The 16,268-nt window shown below is 40.5% G+C and overlaps 1 protein-coding gene across 1 annotated transcript; it reads left to right on the plus strand.

The window, feature by feature from the left end:
- Positions 1-1,648: 1,648 nt before the first annotated feature.
- Positions 1,649-7,116, plus strand: LOC103179111 (G-protein coupled receptor 37-like 1). The gene is made up of 2 exons (XM_007894213.2): positions 1,649-2,446; positions 5,507-7,116. The coding sequence occupies exons 1-2, from the start codon at positions 1,685-1,687 to the stop codon at positions 6,311-6,313; spliced, it is 1,569 nt and encodes a 522-aa protein (XP_007892404.1). The 5' UTR covers positions 1,649-1,684; the 3' UTR covers positions 6,314-7,116.
- The last annotated feature ends 9,152 nt before the right edge of the window (positions 7,117-16,268 follow it).

Consider the following 16,268-nt stretch of genomic DNA (forward strand, 5'->3'; position numbering starts at 1 on the left):
GAATAACACATTCCCGTCTTTGGCTTCCACTCCTGACTCCTGAATTCCCACTTGGCCTTATGATAGACAGGAATCCACAGCATAAAAAGTTGGGCTGCGTCAGGAGAGGAATCAGGCAATAGTGATATATATCATGTCTTGGAGACGTCTCAAAGTGCTTCACAGAATATACTGTAAAGTGAATAACTGTATATTTTGTGGGCAAAATTTGATGCAAACATGAGAGAGAAGGGAATAGAGGGGTACAGGAGAGGGGATTGGGAGGGTTGGAGGATCGTAGGGAATTGGTCCCTCACTTCAAGACTGTTTATGGGACATTACTGTGTACGAATTTGTAGATTGGAAAGAACAAGAGGGCTGAAATTCCAGAGTGTGTTAAGCGTAGCACCTTTGGCATTGGAAAATAATAATAGGGTAAATATCATTGGGGTCCAATCACCAAAGGCGCTATGCATAAAGCTGACGGGAATTTCTGACTATTAGTCTGACCATAAAAATCTGACTATTATTAATGATAATATAAATAATAATCTCCGCATTTAATAGTGTGGATTCCTGTAGCTCAGTGGTTAGAGCAGTCGCCTTGCAAGCGAGAGACCTGTGTCCAATTCCCGGCAGGGTGAAACCTTGGGCAAGATTCCTTACTCCAAACATCTGAAAAAAAACCACAATAATAATTTGGTCACTTCAATCCATGACTGTTTGTGGGACGCTGCTGTCTGCAATTGGCTGCCGTGTTTCGCCCATAAAAAGCTATTTAAACAGTCCCCGAAAGGCAACAGAACACCGGCAAAAAAAAAAAGCCAGGATTAAAACACTGTTCGAAAACAATCACAGCATAATATATTTTGTATACAATATTATTATTATTACTATTATTGGCTGCCACGTTTTGCCCAGCAAATACCACAGTCAATACACTTTACAACGTATTCTGAGAAGCGCTTTGAGATGTCTCAATTACTTCGATTGCGAACGCAAGAATCAGTTGCAAGACTTTGTTTCGAAATTAAAGATTTCAGCAATGCAACCCAGCGGATGAAATGCATCCAGGTTTCATTCCAAATGTTTCCCCTCTGCAGCTCTTGACAGAGAAAAATCCCTCATTCCAGTCGACAGAGGGCGAGGGGGAACTTTCTATCCTTCTGGGTTCTTTTTTTTAGAGAGAGAGAGAGAGAGAGAAAGAGAGAGAAGCCAACAGTGCATGTTTTAAGTTGGAGGGGAGAAATCACTCAGATAGAAGGAAGGAGTGCAAATTAAGCAGAGCTGATAGAACAGTGGACGAGTGAGAGAGAGAGAGTGAGAGAGATTGAGAGAGAAGTGTGAGAGTGAGTGAGGGAGTGAGATGTAACGCTTTGGGAAGGTCCATCTATAGTTTTTTTTTGAAGAGAGTTGATAGATCTTGCATCAATTTGCCATTTGTTTCAGGAAAGAGAGGAAGGGGGGAAAGAGAGAGAGAGAGAGAGAGAGAGGGAAAAAAGATCAATTGGAAGTCATCCCAAAGTGCCAGAAAAGTAAGGAAAGGGAGAGAAAAAAAAATAGATTGTCTTTTGTTGGATCGATTGGGGTTTCAGTGATTTATTTTTTTGGGGGGAGTGAATTTACAAATATATTTATAGATAAATAGATATATACACACATTTAAATATATATATATTAATATATATATATATAAGGAACAAAAATGAATGTCTTCATCACTGCCCTGCTCCTGGCTCAGATCGCCCTGTGGGAACCCGCAGCCACTGGCAACCTTGCGAAAAGGGGCTCGGATTTTGCGCTGGGCGTCTACGAAACCGACAGCGAACAGCAGCTGGGGTACCAGAGCCAAGGGATGATGAGCCCTGGGATGGACAAGCAAGGACCAGGGGACACATTCCGACACCAGTCACAGAGACGCAGACGCAGACACAGACGGGGGTCGGATGGAGAAGAAACCTTTGCCCCCCTGGTACTTGTGCAACCAGCAAACCTGCAGCCCACCAGCCAGCCCAGAGCTGCCAGTGTCCACATGGATGTGTCTCCTCTGTCTCTGTCTCTGGGGGGGGAAGGATGGTGGGTCAGGGGCAATGCCAACCAGACTGCCCTGGCCCCCAGCAGGCAGACCCCTCGCCTCTCCAAAGGGCAGCTCAGGAGAGAGAAGGCTGAAAAGAGATTCCAGTTAGAAAACACTCTCTACCCCATCACCGACAGCTCCTACAGTGCCTATGCTGTGATGCTGCTCTCACTGATTCTCTTTGCTGTTGGGGTGGTCGGCAATCTGGCTGTCATGTGTATAGTTTGCCACAATTATTACCTGAAAAGCGCCTGGAACAATATCCTGGCCGGCATGGCTTGCTGGGACTTTATCATCATCTTCTTCTGTTTGCCTGTGGTCATCTTCAACGAGATTACTAAGAAGCGTCTGCTTGGATTCGTTGGGTGCAAGATTGTACCGTACTTAGAGGTAATGTCACCTTTTTGTCTCTTATCTGTGAAGGGGCTCTTTATCAAACTGCAGATGCAAGCATTGTTTATTACTTTCAGGAACCAAAACCGAGTCCCGTTAACCCTGCGAAGCCAAAGCCCTGATGGGTGGGGTGGTCCTAACTGGACAAGCAGTGGGAAAGTTTGCCAGGCAGGGCTTTCAATGGGCAAGCTATGTGGTTTTAGCTGGTTAGACTCCAGCAGATACCCCAACACACATTCTGGGGTCCTCAAGTCCTTGCCAATCTGTGCCCAATACTCTCTGGAATTAAGTAAGCAGGGTATGTCCCTCCAGGGAGAGAGTGCGCATTCCATCCCGATAAATATCTCTTGAATTTCCATGTGTAGGTGGGATGCATGGAACTCAGTTCCGTTTGGTTAGTCTTAAGCGTGGTGATGGGTTTCCAATTGGTTTCGGACACCCGACTGACTAAAAAAAAAGGGCAAGAGAAGAGAAAAATACAACATTTGTAAAATACAATTTTTTTTTGAATTGAAATGTAATTTTAAAGTTTAAAATCAGTTTAAATGTACGTTTTTCTCTCTCTACGTNAAAAAGTGTTAATGCCCTGAATGGTTACATGGGAAGGGTTAATATGGGTCTGAAAGACTGTTTTTGTACTTGTGAAAATTAATTGAAACTAATGGTATGATAGGAAGAGTCGGCACATTATGTTTTTTTCCAAACAATAAGTTTGAGGTTTAGATTAATCAGCTTTCTGGGGTTGGGGTGAATTGGGATCGAGAGGATCACTTGACTGTGAGGAAATGTCTATCCGAAGGACTTTTTAAAGAGTGGTTTAATAAGAGCCTTTCCCTCGTGAAACCAGAAGGTTTTAGAATGCCGGTAAGACAAATAAATGTGTAAGCTCAAGCACTCTCGGACGCTTCCCTCCATGAGGGGCACTGTATAAATGCAAGTTGTTGTTGTAGTTGTAAACTGCCCGAGCATATCACCCTCGAAAACCCACAAAATTAACTTAAATACATATTAATTCTTGTGTTTGAGAAAAGTGCCTTATCACATCGTCGAAACTTCTCAAAGAGCTTCACGGGATTTCGACCGTGTGTTTTGTGGGTAAACACGGCAGCCAATTTGCGCGCAGGAACGTCCCACAAACAGCCATAAAGTGAACGACCAATTTCATCTGGAGGATTGTTGGCCAGGAGACCGGGAGAAACTAGCTTAACCTTTTCAAGTTATAGTCACGGGGAAGAAGCTAATTGTTGCCAACGGAACAAGTGTATGTAGCACTTATCAAAAGATAATTTTGCTTAAGAGTTTGGTTGTGACCCTGTAAATACTGACCTCGTCAGACATACGACTCCTCTATCTTGTTCTCTCCAACAGTGGTTCATTGTCATTTCCATGAAACTAAATACATGAAAGAACTTCTTCCCAGGGTTAGCCCAGGACAATGAGAGATTTGATGCTCATTTAAAGGCTGTGGGTTATTTTGCAAATAAGAGTTTTAAATATTTCGCCAGGAGCGGTGATGTTTATGGTCAGGTTAGTTTGGCTAACGCGACCAGAAATTTCCATCGGTTGCAACGACGATTTATATTTACCTCGTACCTTTCGTGAACCGAGGACCTGAGTTGGGGGGGGAATAAATAAGTGGGTGTGGCGGTGGGGTGGGGAGAGAGATACAGAGGTGGCCAAAAGTGCTAAGAGTCTTGCTTCGGGGTCAGAAGGTTGTTGGTTTAAGCCCGCAGCTGTGCTCATTATCCAGGCCGACACTTCCGTGCACTACCAATGGAAAGCTGGAGTGTCAGAGTTGGCATCCTTTGGACGAGACTTTAAAACTGAAGTTTCATCTGCCCGTTCAGATACCACGGCACAGTTACAGAGACTACCACGGAATTCTCCCAATGTCCTGGCTACGTTCCATCCATTATCCAATCCGCCTTTCAAAGCAAAGCAGATTAATTGGTCGTTCCTCTTGGCTGTGGTTGATAGATTATACCGATTAGTGGTTGTGTTTTTAACCTGCGTAGCATTAAATTGTTTGAAAACTGTGATACATATACATGGGATAAGGCAGCTCTGCATTGCAAATGCAAATATTTACATTTTATAGAAATTATAGCTGTCAAACAATGAATGTTCTACTTTCTACACAATATTTAAAGATTAAAAACTATGTACAAATGGCGTAGCATCTTATTTCTGAAAGGGGGGAAAACAGGGAGAATATATAAAATGTGATTTCTATATTCGCTTCAAATGCAAATATTTGTATTAAATGTTTATGAAACACACAGTCATTGCAAATTACAGCAAATCCTGTGAACAACTTTGAGACATCCCCTCAGCTGAAAAGTGCTTTATCAAATGCAAGGATTATTATTTTTATTGTATTTATGTTGTGCATCCAGCATTACAAAGCCAATGGTTTACATTAAATTGCTGAACTTATAATTACATGATGCAGAACTATACAATCCAGAGAATAAATATGCTTTAAATCCCCAGCTATAACTCCTGAAATCTTAATTATTTTGTTAAGCATTTAACACCATACGTTGAAGTAACAGCAAAACAAATTAGGATAATTTTGCAAAATGCATTGAAACAAAATGCTGTTCCAATGTTGCATTAAAGGAATCGATTCCATCACAGAGAACACATAATGATGCTTTTCATTGTTTTCCCTCCTTATAAATAAGATGTTAATTTATTTGTATATAGTTTTTAAACTTTAAAAATAGTTTAGAAAGTAGAATATTAATAATATTAATAAAAACTATAGGACTGTTTGTATGTAATGCTGTAATTTATCCAATAACTGGATGCATACATAAGGTAGAAAAGGATAGAGGGGTATAGGTGAGGGGAATAGGAGGGATGAGGTTTGTGTGGGGTATAAACACCAGCACAGACATGGACCAAATGGTCTGTTTCCATGCTGAATCACTCACTCTTATGTAATTATAAATCGCCATTTCACACAAAAGTCAAAACTAGTGGGTTTGGAATTTTGAACTGGTTTCATTCTGAACACTAATGGCTTTCATTACCCGCTTGTTTCATTTCTAGATCTCTTCTCTTGGGATCACCACCTTTAGCCTGTGTGCATTAGGCATAGACAGATTCCGTGCAGCAACAACAGCTCAGTCGCAGGCCAGACTGATAGAAAGCTGTCGGTCCATTGGGGCCAAGATGTCTGTCATTTGGATCGGATCAATGTTACTAGCCGTCCCCGAGCTTCTCCTCTGGCAATTGACGGAAGAGTCGTCTGTCGTCTCTGGAGTCACCACGGACTATTGCACAGTCAAAACCTCGCTGGACCTGCCCGAATACGTGTACGCACTCGTTCTTACCTACGAGAACGCTAGGATGTGGTGGTATTTCGGCTGTTACTTTTGCTTGCCCATCACCTTCACAATCATGTGCCAGATCGTGACCAGAAGGATAAGAAGCAACGAGAAGAAATCTGGTTGCAAATTGGTTTGCCACAACGGCCAACAACAAAGTCAAATGAACTACACCCTGATCGGCTTGACCATCCTCTACGGTTTCTGCATTGTCCCCGAGAACGTCAGCAACATTGTGGTGTCTTACATGGCTTCCGAAATCTCCAAAGAGACAGTGGACTTACTCAACATCATTAATCAGTTCTTCCTTTTCTTTAAGTCCTCCGTAACCCCGGTGTTGCTCCTCTGCCTCTGTAAACCTTTGGGCCGAGCCTTCATGGATTGCTGTTGCTGCTGCTGTGATGAATGTACTTCTGATGCCTCGGGAAGTGATAGCCACGAGACCAAGTTGAAGACAGAAATGAAATCGATTTTCTCTGACAAGCCCAAGGAAGCATCGACAATAATGGCCATGGGCACCCAGTGTTAATGGAAGGCTTTTCATAGTCACCATGTGTTGGCCTTCAGCAATCGCTATGGATCTAACAGAAGGTTATCTCTCTCTTTTTTTTCACAGCTTATAGTAAAGTGAACTAGTAGATCAGCAAAGGTTAGTTAGCTCCCAGTCAGCCTTTGCCAACTGATCTGTTCAGATAAGTGTCTTATATTTTATCTTCCAGAGTCTTGGCTTTCTTTCAGGCTGTGAGAAGTATCAAAAAACAAGCAGTGAAAACTGATCTAATCATTAAAATGTGATGAAGGGGGGCCTTTTGCAACAACATACTAATATTTTCACTTGATTCATAATACATAATTCGATCTATAGCGAGGTCTCTCCTGTGCATTTAGAGCAAACTGTGTCTGACATTTTAATTATTCAATACAAGATATTGGTGATCAGCTTCACTGGATTAGCGCCACTCGTGACATTTGCATAGAGAACACTGGTTGTGCCATGAATATAGCACTTAATAGTCTTGCTGTGTGTAGTATATGCCATTCAATAACCATGCAATAAACGCCTTGTCTCTAGATCTGTCTGTGTTGTCCGATGAGAATGATGTTCGTTTCTTAAAAGCCTTACAATGTACATAAGGTAGTAACTAGATACAACTACTATCTTTTCATGAAGAATTAGAAACATGGCTCTTTTCGTATTCATGGTATTATATTTAGAATAATAATACCACCAGCAGCTGTATATCCGCACAAGGGTGTGCTTTGCTCTGTATTTACAATGTTGTGGTGCCATAGCATTGTATCAAATAAAACTGTGAATATTATTTCAGTTCTCAATGTCCAGCCTCGGGCCTTTGTCTTATTTCATGTGGTCTCCATCTGGTGCCTTTTCCTTTCGATTGCTGCTTTGTGATTACTAAGAAGTATCCATTAACTTCTCCATTATTGTACTGTCACTACTTTTCTATCACTATTAAATTCCTGAGCTGTTTCAACAATAAATCTTCTGTATTATAGATATTATGGAACACAAGTTTCCTTCCTCTCCACCCCGTCCAATTTAATCATCAGCCTGTTGCACGTATCTTACCCCATCTGTTTTGCCATTGACGGCAAAGCTTTCAGCCACTGTGTGAAAATCTCTGAAATTCTCTCCCACAATCCCACCGGCTCACTCCCTCTTTCTCAGTCTTCAAAATACTTCGGTCACCTCGGTTCTAAACCTCTACTTCCCATCTTTGTCCGAGCTTCTACTCCATCCCTGCAAAGTCCTCTGAGACGTGTATCCTACATGAAAGGCACTTACACAAAATATGACTTTCTCCCGGGGTCCTGGCCGACAATCTTCCCCCAAAATAAAATTGGTCACTCACTTCATGGCTTGTTTGGAAGGATGCTGGTGTGTGCAAATTGGCTACCATGTTCACTTACAAAAACACAGTTACTACACTTCACACTAAATTCCTGTGCAGCGATTTGAGACGTCTCAACAATGTGATAAGTCTCTAGAGCAAATGAAGGATTATTGTTGATTATGATTATATAAATGCAAGGTCTGGTCATTGCTGAACAACAAACATGAGATCATGAAGCTGACTAGAGAGAGAGAGAGAGAGAGAAGTGTCTGGAGACTAAAATAAACACCATTTTGAAAAGGCTCAAAACAGTGTTGATTTTCCCAGGGTCAGTAATAAGTAGAAAGAAAGAGCAAAATCTGTGAAAATCTCTTCTCTTTAGCAATTCTAAATGCCAAGCTTGACTAAAACGGTAGAATTAGTGCTCGAATTGAGTTCTAGTTAATGACCGTTTCTATGGTATCAGCTTTTCAAAGAATCTCACATCTCACAGGTTGTGAGAAGCCATGAGTAACTAATTTACAAAATGAGGCTGCAATCCTCTACACAATCGCGTCTTAGAGCAGACTTACATTTGGCAAACTGGTCACCAGCAAAAATCTAGTATCGGCAAGATTCATGCTGGCTTCCCTGCTGTTCCGCTGTTTGGATCTGTCAGTCACTTGTTGTCTATAATACATTTCTGAAAGACATGCATAGATGTACATTTTGTCAAACAAACCAAAGGTGACAGGGTAAAGGAGATATAAATGGGGGCAGCCACTGGTATTATTTATTAATGTGTTGCCTTGCCCCTTAAGACAATCAGGGCATATTTTCTCACAAGCTCTTTAGATTCAAGGTGGAAAATAAAGGGTTTAGAATAATGAACCGCTAATATGAAATGTTTAAGCTGCAAAATATTCAACTAAGCAGACCAGATCATTTAAGGAAAGGCTTGAAGCTACATAGAAGGCAGTGAGGTTGGTATGCTGAAAGCAGGAGATCAAATGGACCAACAACAAAATGACATTTGTATTGCGCCTTTCACATCGGGGGGACGTCCCAAGGCGCTGGACAGTCAGAGTGCTTAGTGAGCTGAGGGTTGAGATCGGGGAGGGTGGGGAAGCAGGGTGATCGAAAGCACGGTCAAAGAGAAGGGGGGATTTTCTTCACCTCCTATGATCTAGTGGTGAGAAAATGGTGACAAATGAGTAGTTACAGCGAGATTTTCTGCCCAGAAGCAATAGGTGTGGCAAGATTCTTGGCTGCTTAGAAACTGGGAAATGTTCGCACACAATGTATTTTCCGAACATTCAGGCAGGAACATATATGTGCACTTTACAAAAACTCATTAATGAGATGTTAACCAGTAGAGGAGAGAAGGGGATTTCTCCTGATGTCTTGCCCTCCAAAAAGCAAAACAATAATAAATTGGTCATTTTCAATCTACGACTGTTTGTGGGACGCTGCTGTGCGCAATTGGCTGCCGCGTTCGCCCACAAATATACAGTCAATTCACTCTACAGTATATTCTGTGAAGCACTTTGAGACGTCCAGAAGACGTGAAAAGCGCTGTATCAAATGCAAGGATTATTATTATTATTTACAGTCAGGTCTGCAAAGCACTTTGAGATGACCCGCTGACGTGAAAAGTGCTGCATGAAATGCAAGTATTATTATTATTTTGATCGTGCCTCACTTCCTACCAGGACTCAGTTTAAATGTCTTCTTGGGATCTCCAGATTTGTTTCTGAAACGCCTGTTGTCATTGCTGCACTGACTCCACATTGTACGGACGTTTTAAAAGAATTTCCCAAGCTCTGAGCTTCAATTGCATAGTCAAGGTAAATACTGACAGTGGAAAGTTTAGGAAGAAAATCTTTACTTGCTCACTAAGCACAGAATAACTTAATTTTTTTTACCGTAAATGGAAGTTTGTGATAAGGATTTTCTCCTTTTTTTTAACACACACACACACACACACACAAACAAAATGGGAAATTCAGCACAAACTTTCATGCATGCAAACTGTTGAAAACATTTAGTTCCATCACTTATGTAGATGTAAATGTGTTTCACAGCATGGAATGAAATGTGGGGGCTGTCAATGACATTATTGTGATATTGAAAGCCGTGCCATTTTTTTATGCTGTAAGTATCCGTTTTGTGCTGAAATCCATCACAACCGGTCATTTTCATAAAAATGTATTCAGTCGGAGAGTTGAAAAGTGCTCACTTAGCTCTGTGACTGTCACATTCTTTGTTTTTACTCTGGTAAAACCTCATGGCTTGACTCACACTCACTAAGGGATGGTTTTAATCATATAATGCGACTGTAAAAAACTAAGCTCCTTCATGTAACTTTGACAATTTAAGGATTTTATCTGCCATTTCAGTTTGAATTAAATTGACATCGATTTTCTTTGGTCATGAAGTAGGTCAATGATATTTTTCCAAGCCTTTGCTGTCACGGCTCTAAGCCAGTCACCAATAATAATAACAATCCTTGCATTTGATATGGCGCCTCATCAAATTTTCGCGACGTCTCAAAGCGCTTCACAGGATGTACTGTAAAATGTAGTGACTGTGTGTTTTGTTGGTGAAATGTGGCAGCCGGTTCCACAAACAGTCGTGTGACCACATTATTATTATTTATTTTTGAAGGGATTATTACCCCTGGAAAGCGATCCACCAATCGACTAAAAAGCGGGTTCCTACTTACTGCTGGGTAAACAGAGGCGTGTGTGCGCGCGCATGGAGTAAGGAAACTTGCCTAAGGTTTCGCAGAACAGCCACTTTGTTCCCGCTCTGTCCCTGTGGTGAAGCAGCCAGTCTCCCCTCAAGTCCTCACAGTGATGTGACCACGTTCACACTTGCAGTGCAATGGGAAGCAACCCATGTTTTACCACTGTGTAGCTCCGGTGTGCTAATCCACTCCATTAGCCCCATTTATTCACCTACAGATTACAGTCAATACACTTTACAGCATAATCCTGTGCAGCACTTTGAGACACACTCCCAACATGAAAAGCACTCGATCAAATGCAGGGGCTATTATATATATTTAAAAATGCTATTGTGAATACTCCACACATAGAGTTTGCTACAAATTGGGAGAATGATCTGAATGACTCACCTCAGGACTGGTTAACCTATCATTGCCAGTTCTTCTTCATTTACTGCACTCGTTTTCCAACGTTTAAACTATTGACGTGAGTGAGTATTTGTCTTTCACTCTCTCCAACTGATAGTACGGCGTCGGTGTGCATTTCACGTGATAAACATGCCAGATTTGTGTTTGTCTGCAAAAATTTATTGTGTGAAAAACTCAGTGTTTTGGCATTATGAGCCGTGTTGCCAATTTCACTTCTCAGGGTTTTTTCTATGGACTGCCATTTGTTAGATATCCTCCAGTGAGTTTTTGAACAATGCATATTTTATGGTTTGCATTTTATATGCAAAATGAATCATATCTCCAGCGCGTTGCAGGGAATATGATGATCTGAAAGGTTAGGGGTAAAATAAATATTGTTCGGTTTCTGGGATCTACACCACTTAAAGCATACGTTTTTAATATGTATTTGGCTTGTGCTTTTCACTTGTTTAAATTTCTATGCATTTCTTTCATTTTGCAAATTTCATGTTCTCCTGTCTGCTCCAGGACACTACACCGTGTGAAAGGCGCTATATAAATTCAAGTTGTTGTTGTTGTATAACACATAATTCTCCAATAGAGAGAACAGCAAGGTTTATCACTTCCCAGAACTCCATCTATGTCAGGTTTGACTCAGTCAGGATCATGTGGGGACAAGCACTGTGTACCTGACTTGCTATTGACAAGCTAAAATAGGGTCGAGTCATCAGTTTACTGTATTTTTCTTTGGTTGATCTGTTCCCAGAACTCGTGTCGGATAGAAATTGCTGCTACAACCTCCGTTACTCCCTCCTCCTCCATCTACCTTTAAATTCTCCCCCTTCCTCACCTGCTTTGACTGGGCTTACAGTCACACGTGACCAGCCTCTTGGCTGTTTTCTGTACTGGATCTAGTCCTCCTTATGTCCTACTGACCTCATTTCTGTTCCTCATAATCTTCCAGGTCTGACCAGGGGGTTAAATGCTCATTATTTTATGCGGTTTCTGATCAGCAGAATTTTGCACATTTCCTCCCTCAGGTTCTTTGTTCACAAAATACACAGTCGCTTTGAGACATCCCCTTGATGCAAAGGGCATTAACTATATCAAATGCAAGGATTAGTGTTAAAAAATTCAAACGGACTTGTATTCAGTTTTTACTCCGAATTTGCAGAGGAAGGAATTTCAGGTGTTGGAAGAAATTCAGAAAAATTGCCGTTTAGCAAAAGCTTCACCAACCTGGCCCCAGTTTTTCCTAAAAGTACATTATATGCTCATTTGTCCAAATAAGGCTCCCATTGAAACTCTCTGCCACTAAATGAAGTGTTCAAAACACGACATGCAAATGTGATGAGAATATATTAGAAGAGTATGATCATCCTTGGCCAGAGAGCTAACCAAAGGAGATTGAGAGTGGCTATAGCTCCCGCTGAACTTTTGCCAGTGTTGGACAATGTTTGTCTTGTTCAAAGTTCAGGCTGAGTGGGGATAAGAAAGTCAAGCTATCAATTCTGAGCACTATGAATTGTTGAGCAGCCAAGAACATAGCCAAGGAGTCCAGTTTAATTTGCTGAAGTATGCAAACATCTATGAAAAGGAATTGTACAGTTTTCAGTAATCAGAATAAACACAGGAACTGTTTTTTTTCCCCCCATCACATTGTGAGCACCTCTCGGAAGTTAAAATATGAAAGGCAGATTCGCTAACAACGGACCTGGACGCATTAATATTCTTTAACATCTTGCCCGGAACAAAGAGGGTACACATCATGAAACAAAAACATAAAAACTTATGATTTAAATACTTTAATTTCATACGCCACGGCAGTATTAGTGATTCCACTGCCAGTTACCAATAGCAACTGAGGCAGTGACCTTTTCGTTTGAAGGCTTCTGCGATATTAAACTTTAATGCATTCTTTTATGTCTCCAAGTGAACAGGCGGTGTGTTAAAATTTTATGTACCTCTCCAGCATTAAATCGAAGGCCGGTGTCTATACATTTCACTCAAATAACAATTACGTTTTAAACACTGATGCAAAAGTACTTTTTTGGGGGCATTTTTTAAAAAAAACTTGGGTTACTCAACCTTTTGTTCTCATTAAGAAAAAAACCTTCAGTCCAATAGCTTTTTTTCGATGAAGTGGAGGCTTGTGTTAACCAATAGTAATTATTCAGGTGAAGCGTTTTGATAAATAAACTGCCTCACACACAAACCCCCTGAAAAATCCAGGCAACAGGATCTGATCTGTCTGAAAACGATTCTGCCAGTGTCCAGGATAACAATCCTCCAGATAAATTGGTCATTCACTGTTTGGCTATCTGTCAGACACTGCTGCACCTCCAATAAATAGCCATCCTGTCTGCCTACAAAATACATCTCTATCCTTACCTTGGCAGTAATTACTGTAACACTTTGAGACGACTTGATACAAGGCTCCATAAAATAAAAACATTTTCTTTTAGTTTGGCCTTGTGTTTCTCAATTGAAGGATAACGTCACTGCAAAGTATAGATTAATCATCACTTAGCAATGCTCTTCATCGTTCATTTTAACTTGCGCCTTACATCATCATGTATAATAGATAAGGTGAGCTATTTAAAATCAAGAAATCAATGCTAACCCTTTCCCCTCAACAGATCTTTGTGCACAAACCCCATGACATTTGCTTCCCTGCAAATGGACAGATTCTCATCTCAGAAAAATCCCACGGAACAAGAATCCCGATGATCCAATTTAAAAAGGTGGGGAACCAAATTGAGAAAAGACTGACTTTCGACAAGAAACATTATTAATCATCGGATACACCATTTTGCCCCAATGTGTTCTGCACATAGACCGATAAGAAAGTTTCTTAAGTTAACAGTATCGACCAATAAACAAAGCCACGTCATAGATTACACGTGCATTCACAGGCGGATCTTAAAACAGAATGAGGGATTGCAGAGAATTTTCAAATATATATTCTGCAAATGAAGTACAACAACAATTATTTTCATTGCCACAACTTGTAACTTGTTTTTTAGTAACCGGATTTTTTTGTGCTGATGAATTGCAAATAGATAATGTTTGTACAAAAAGGTCAGTGAAAAAAAACAGCCAAAGGAAAGCAAGGAAAACAGCCAATCAATGGTAACGTTTGGCTTTTGGTGCATCAAAAATTATCCTGGAGGTAGTGGTTAGCTCACTTGCCTTGCCAGCGAGAGACCCCAGGTTCGATTCTGGGTGGGGCGAAACCTTAGATGAATTTCCTTACTCCACACCCCAATGTTTACCCAGCAACAACCTCGCTTTCCAGGGATAATCCCTCAATAAAAATAGGTCACTTAATTCACGACTGTTTGTGGGATACTGCTGTATGCAATTGCTGCCGAGTTTCACCCACAGAATACAGTCAATTCACTTGACAATATATTCTGTGAAGCGCTTTGAGACGTCTCAACGACGTGAACAGGCACTATGTCAAATGTCAGGGTTATTATTGTTGTCATATTGCGATATTTATAGGACTATTGCTTTGAATTTATATTGCCAAACAAACCTAAAAAAAAACACCAACCGCTTAATCCAGGACACAAGGGAGGGCAACAGGTTGTTTGAAATAAATGCAGAGCTCATACGTTTTTAGGCATTTCTTCGTGAAGTAAATTTGAAGCTGATGGTCACCAATGGGGAAAATCAATAGAATATTGTGCTTCACATTGTGACAGATGGTAAAATAGTCTCACTCTTTCAAGATGTACCCTAATTAATTCAGCTCCAACCTAAATGTCAGAAAGCAGAGTGCATAGAAAGTACTTTGTGACCTTTTTAATATTCAGTCCAGATTACAATAGTCCAAGTCCTTCAGCAACTGCTTTCATATCGTCAAAACTGAGTGCATCAAAGATCGGAAAAATATTTTAAAACAAACATGGAAGTATTCAAGGACTTTTTCATTTTCTTTGGTGTTTTTTTTAAACAAAACAACTAGACTCTTTCAACATGGTTTTATTTCAGGCTAAAGGTTGATTTTTTTTTAAAAAGCTGTGGAAGAAGTCTTTTCTCCCCTGGTCACCGAAACCTGATAATAATAATAATCCTTGCATTTGATATAGCCCCTTATACCATCTTCGAGACGTCTCAAAGCTCTTCACAGAATGTGCTGTAATGTGAATTAACTGTATATTTTGTGGGCGAAACGCAGCAGCCAATTGCTCATAGCAGCGTCCCCACAAACGGTCATGGATTGAAGTGACCTATTTATTATTATTATTTTATTGAAGAAATGATTACCCCATAAAAGCGATCCACCAATCGACTAACAACCAGGTTCCTACTTATTAATAGGTAAACATGGCGAAATGTTGGTCAAGTTTCCTTACTCCACACGCCTCTGTTTACCTAGCAGTAAGTAAGAACCAGGTTGTTAGTCTATTGGCGGATCGCTTTTCTGGGGGTAATAATCCCTCCAAAAAAAAATGATTTGGTCACTGAATCCACAATTGTTTGTGGGACACTGCTGTGCGCAATTGGCTGCCGCGTTTCGCCCACAAAACAATCAATTCACTTTACAGTATATTCTGTGAAGCGCTGTAAGACCTCTCGACGTGATAAGGTGCTATATCAAATGCATCAATTATTATGATTATTATCAGACTATAATCTTCTTACTGCGACTGTCAAGGAACCAGGCCCACAAATTTCAAGAATATGTTAATTAAATGGAGGTTAATTTAGCAGCCGATACATGTTTAGTACAGATGTACTGCAGACGCCATTCTCAATGGCAATATCCGTAACCCTTGATCCCCTCGGCAGTCATTCAATTTTTTTTTACTTTAAAACTGGTTAGATCGACTGCAATTGCCTGTTCCTACCCAATATATTCAAATATTCTTTTCAGTGTATCACCATCTCCAGTTTCCTTGAATCCTTTATACCATTTGTATTTTTCTTTTGTGCTATTTTAACTGCTCTATCCAAAATGTGAAGGGCTTTCATATTGTGCAAGTGCAATTTGCACCTTTGCGAAAAAACACTAAAAGTATGGTATTCTTTTTTCCTTCTCTGCAGTAATTAAAACTTTTTTTTACAGCTACCTCTCTGCTTCAATTAACTTCACTGAAATGTGGGTGATTCATTCCACCTCTGGCTCCATGTATATCTGAATATAAAATGCAATGAAATCATAATCATTAATACACAAATGCTCCTTGAGCTCTGAACTCTGTCCACCGCAAGCTCATTACTGCATATTACATTCAATGGAGGCCTCTTTCCTATGCTCAATGTTAACGCATTCAGATCCATTGCTGAACATGGTGACCTTTTGAATAATTTGAAAAAAATAAATTCAGAGACGATAGGAATCCTGCAAACTTTGTAGAAATGGGTAACTTTCTTCGAAAACAAGTGTTAGAAACCGGCGAAGTATGACAACTGCGAGGAACCTTTAAAACAATGGAACAACTTGGAACTCAAGGCGAAGAATCTTGAATTCCAAGCCACAAGGGACCAGTGGTGGCCAACTCAGG

This window comes from Callorhinchus milii, unplaced genomic scaffold (assembly GCF_018977255.1).
Source record: "Callorhinchus milii isolate IMCB2004 unplaced genomic scaffold, IMCB_Cmil_1.0 Scaffold19, whole genome shotgun sequence".
In the NCBI taxonomy this organism is placed as follows: Eukaryota; Metazoa; Chordata; class Chondrichthyes; order Chimaeriformes; family Callorhinchidae; genus Callorhinchus; species Callorhinchus milii.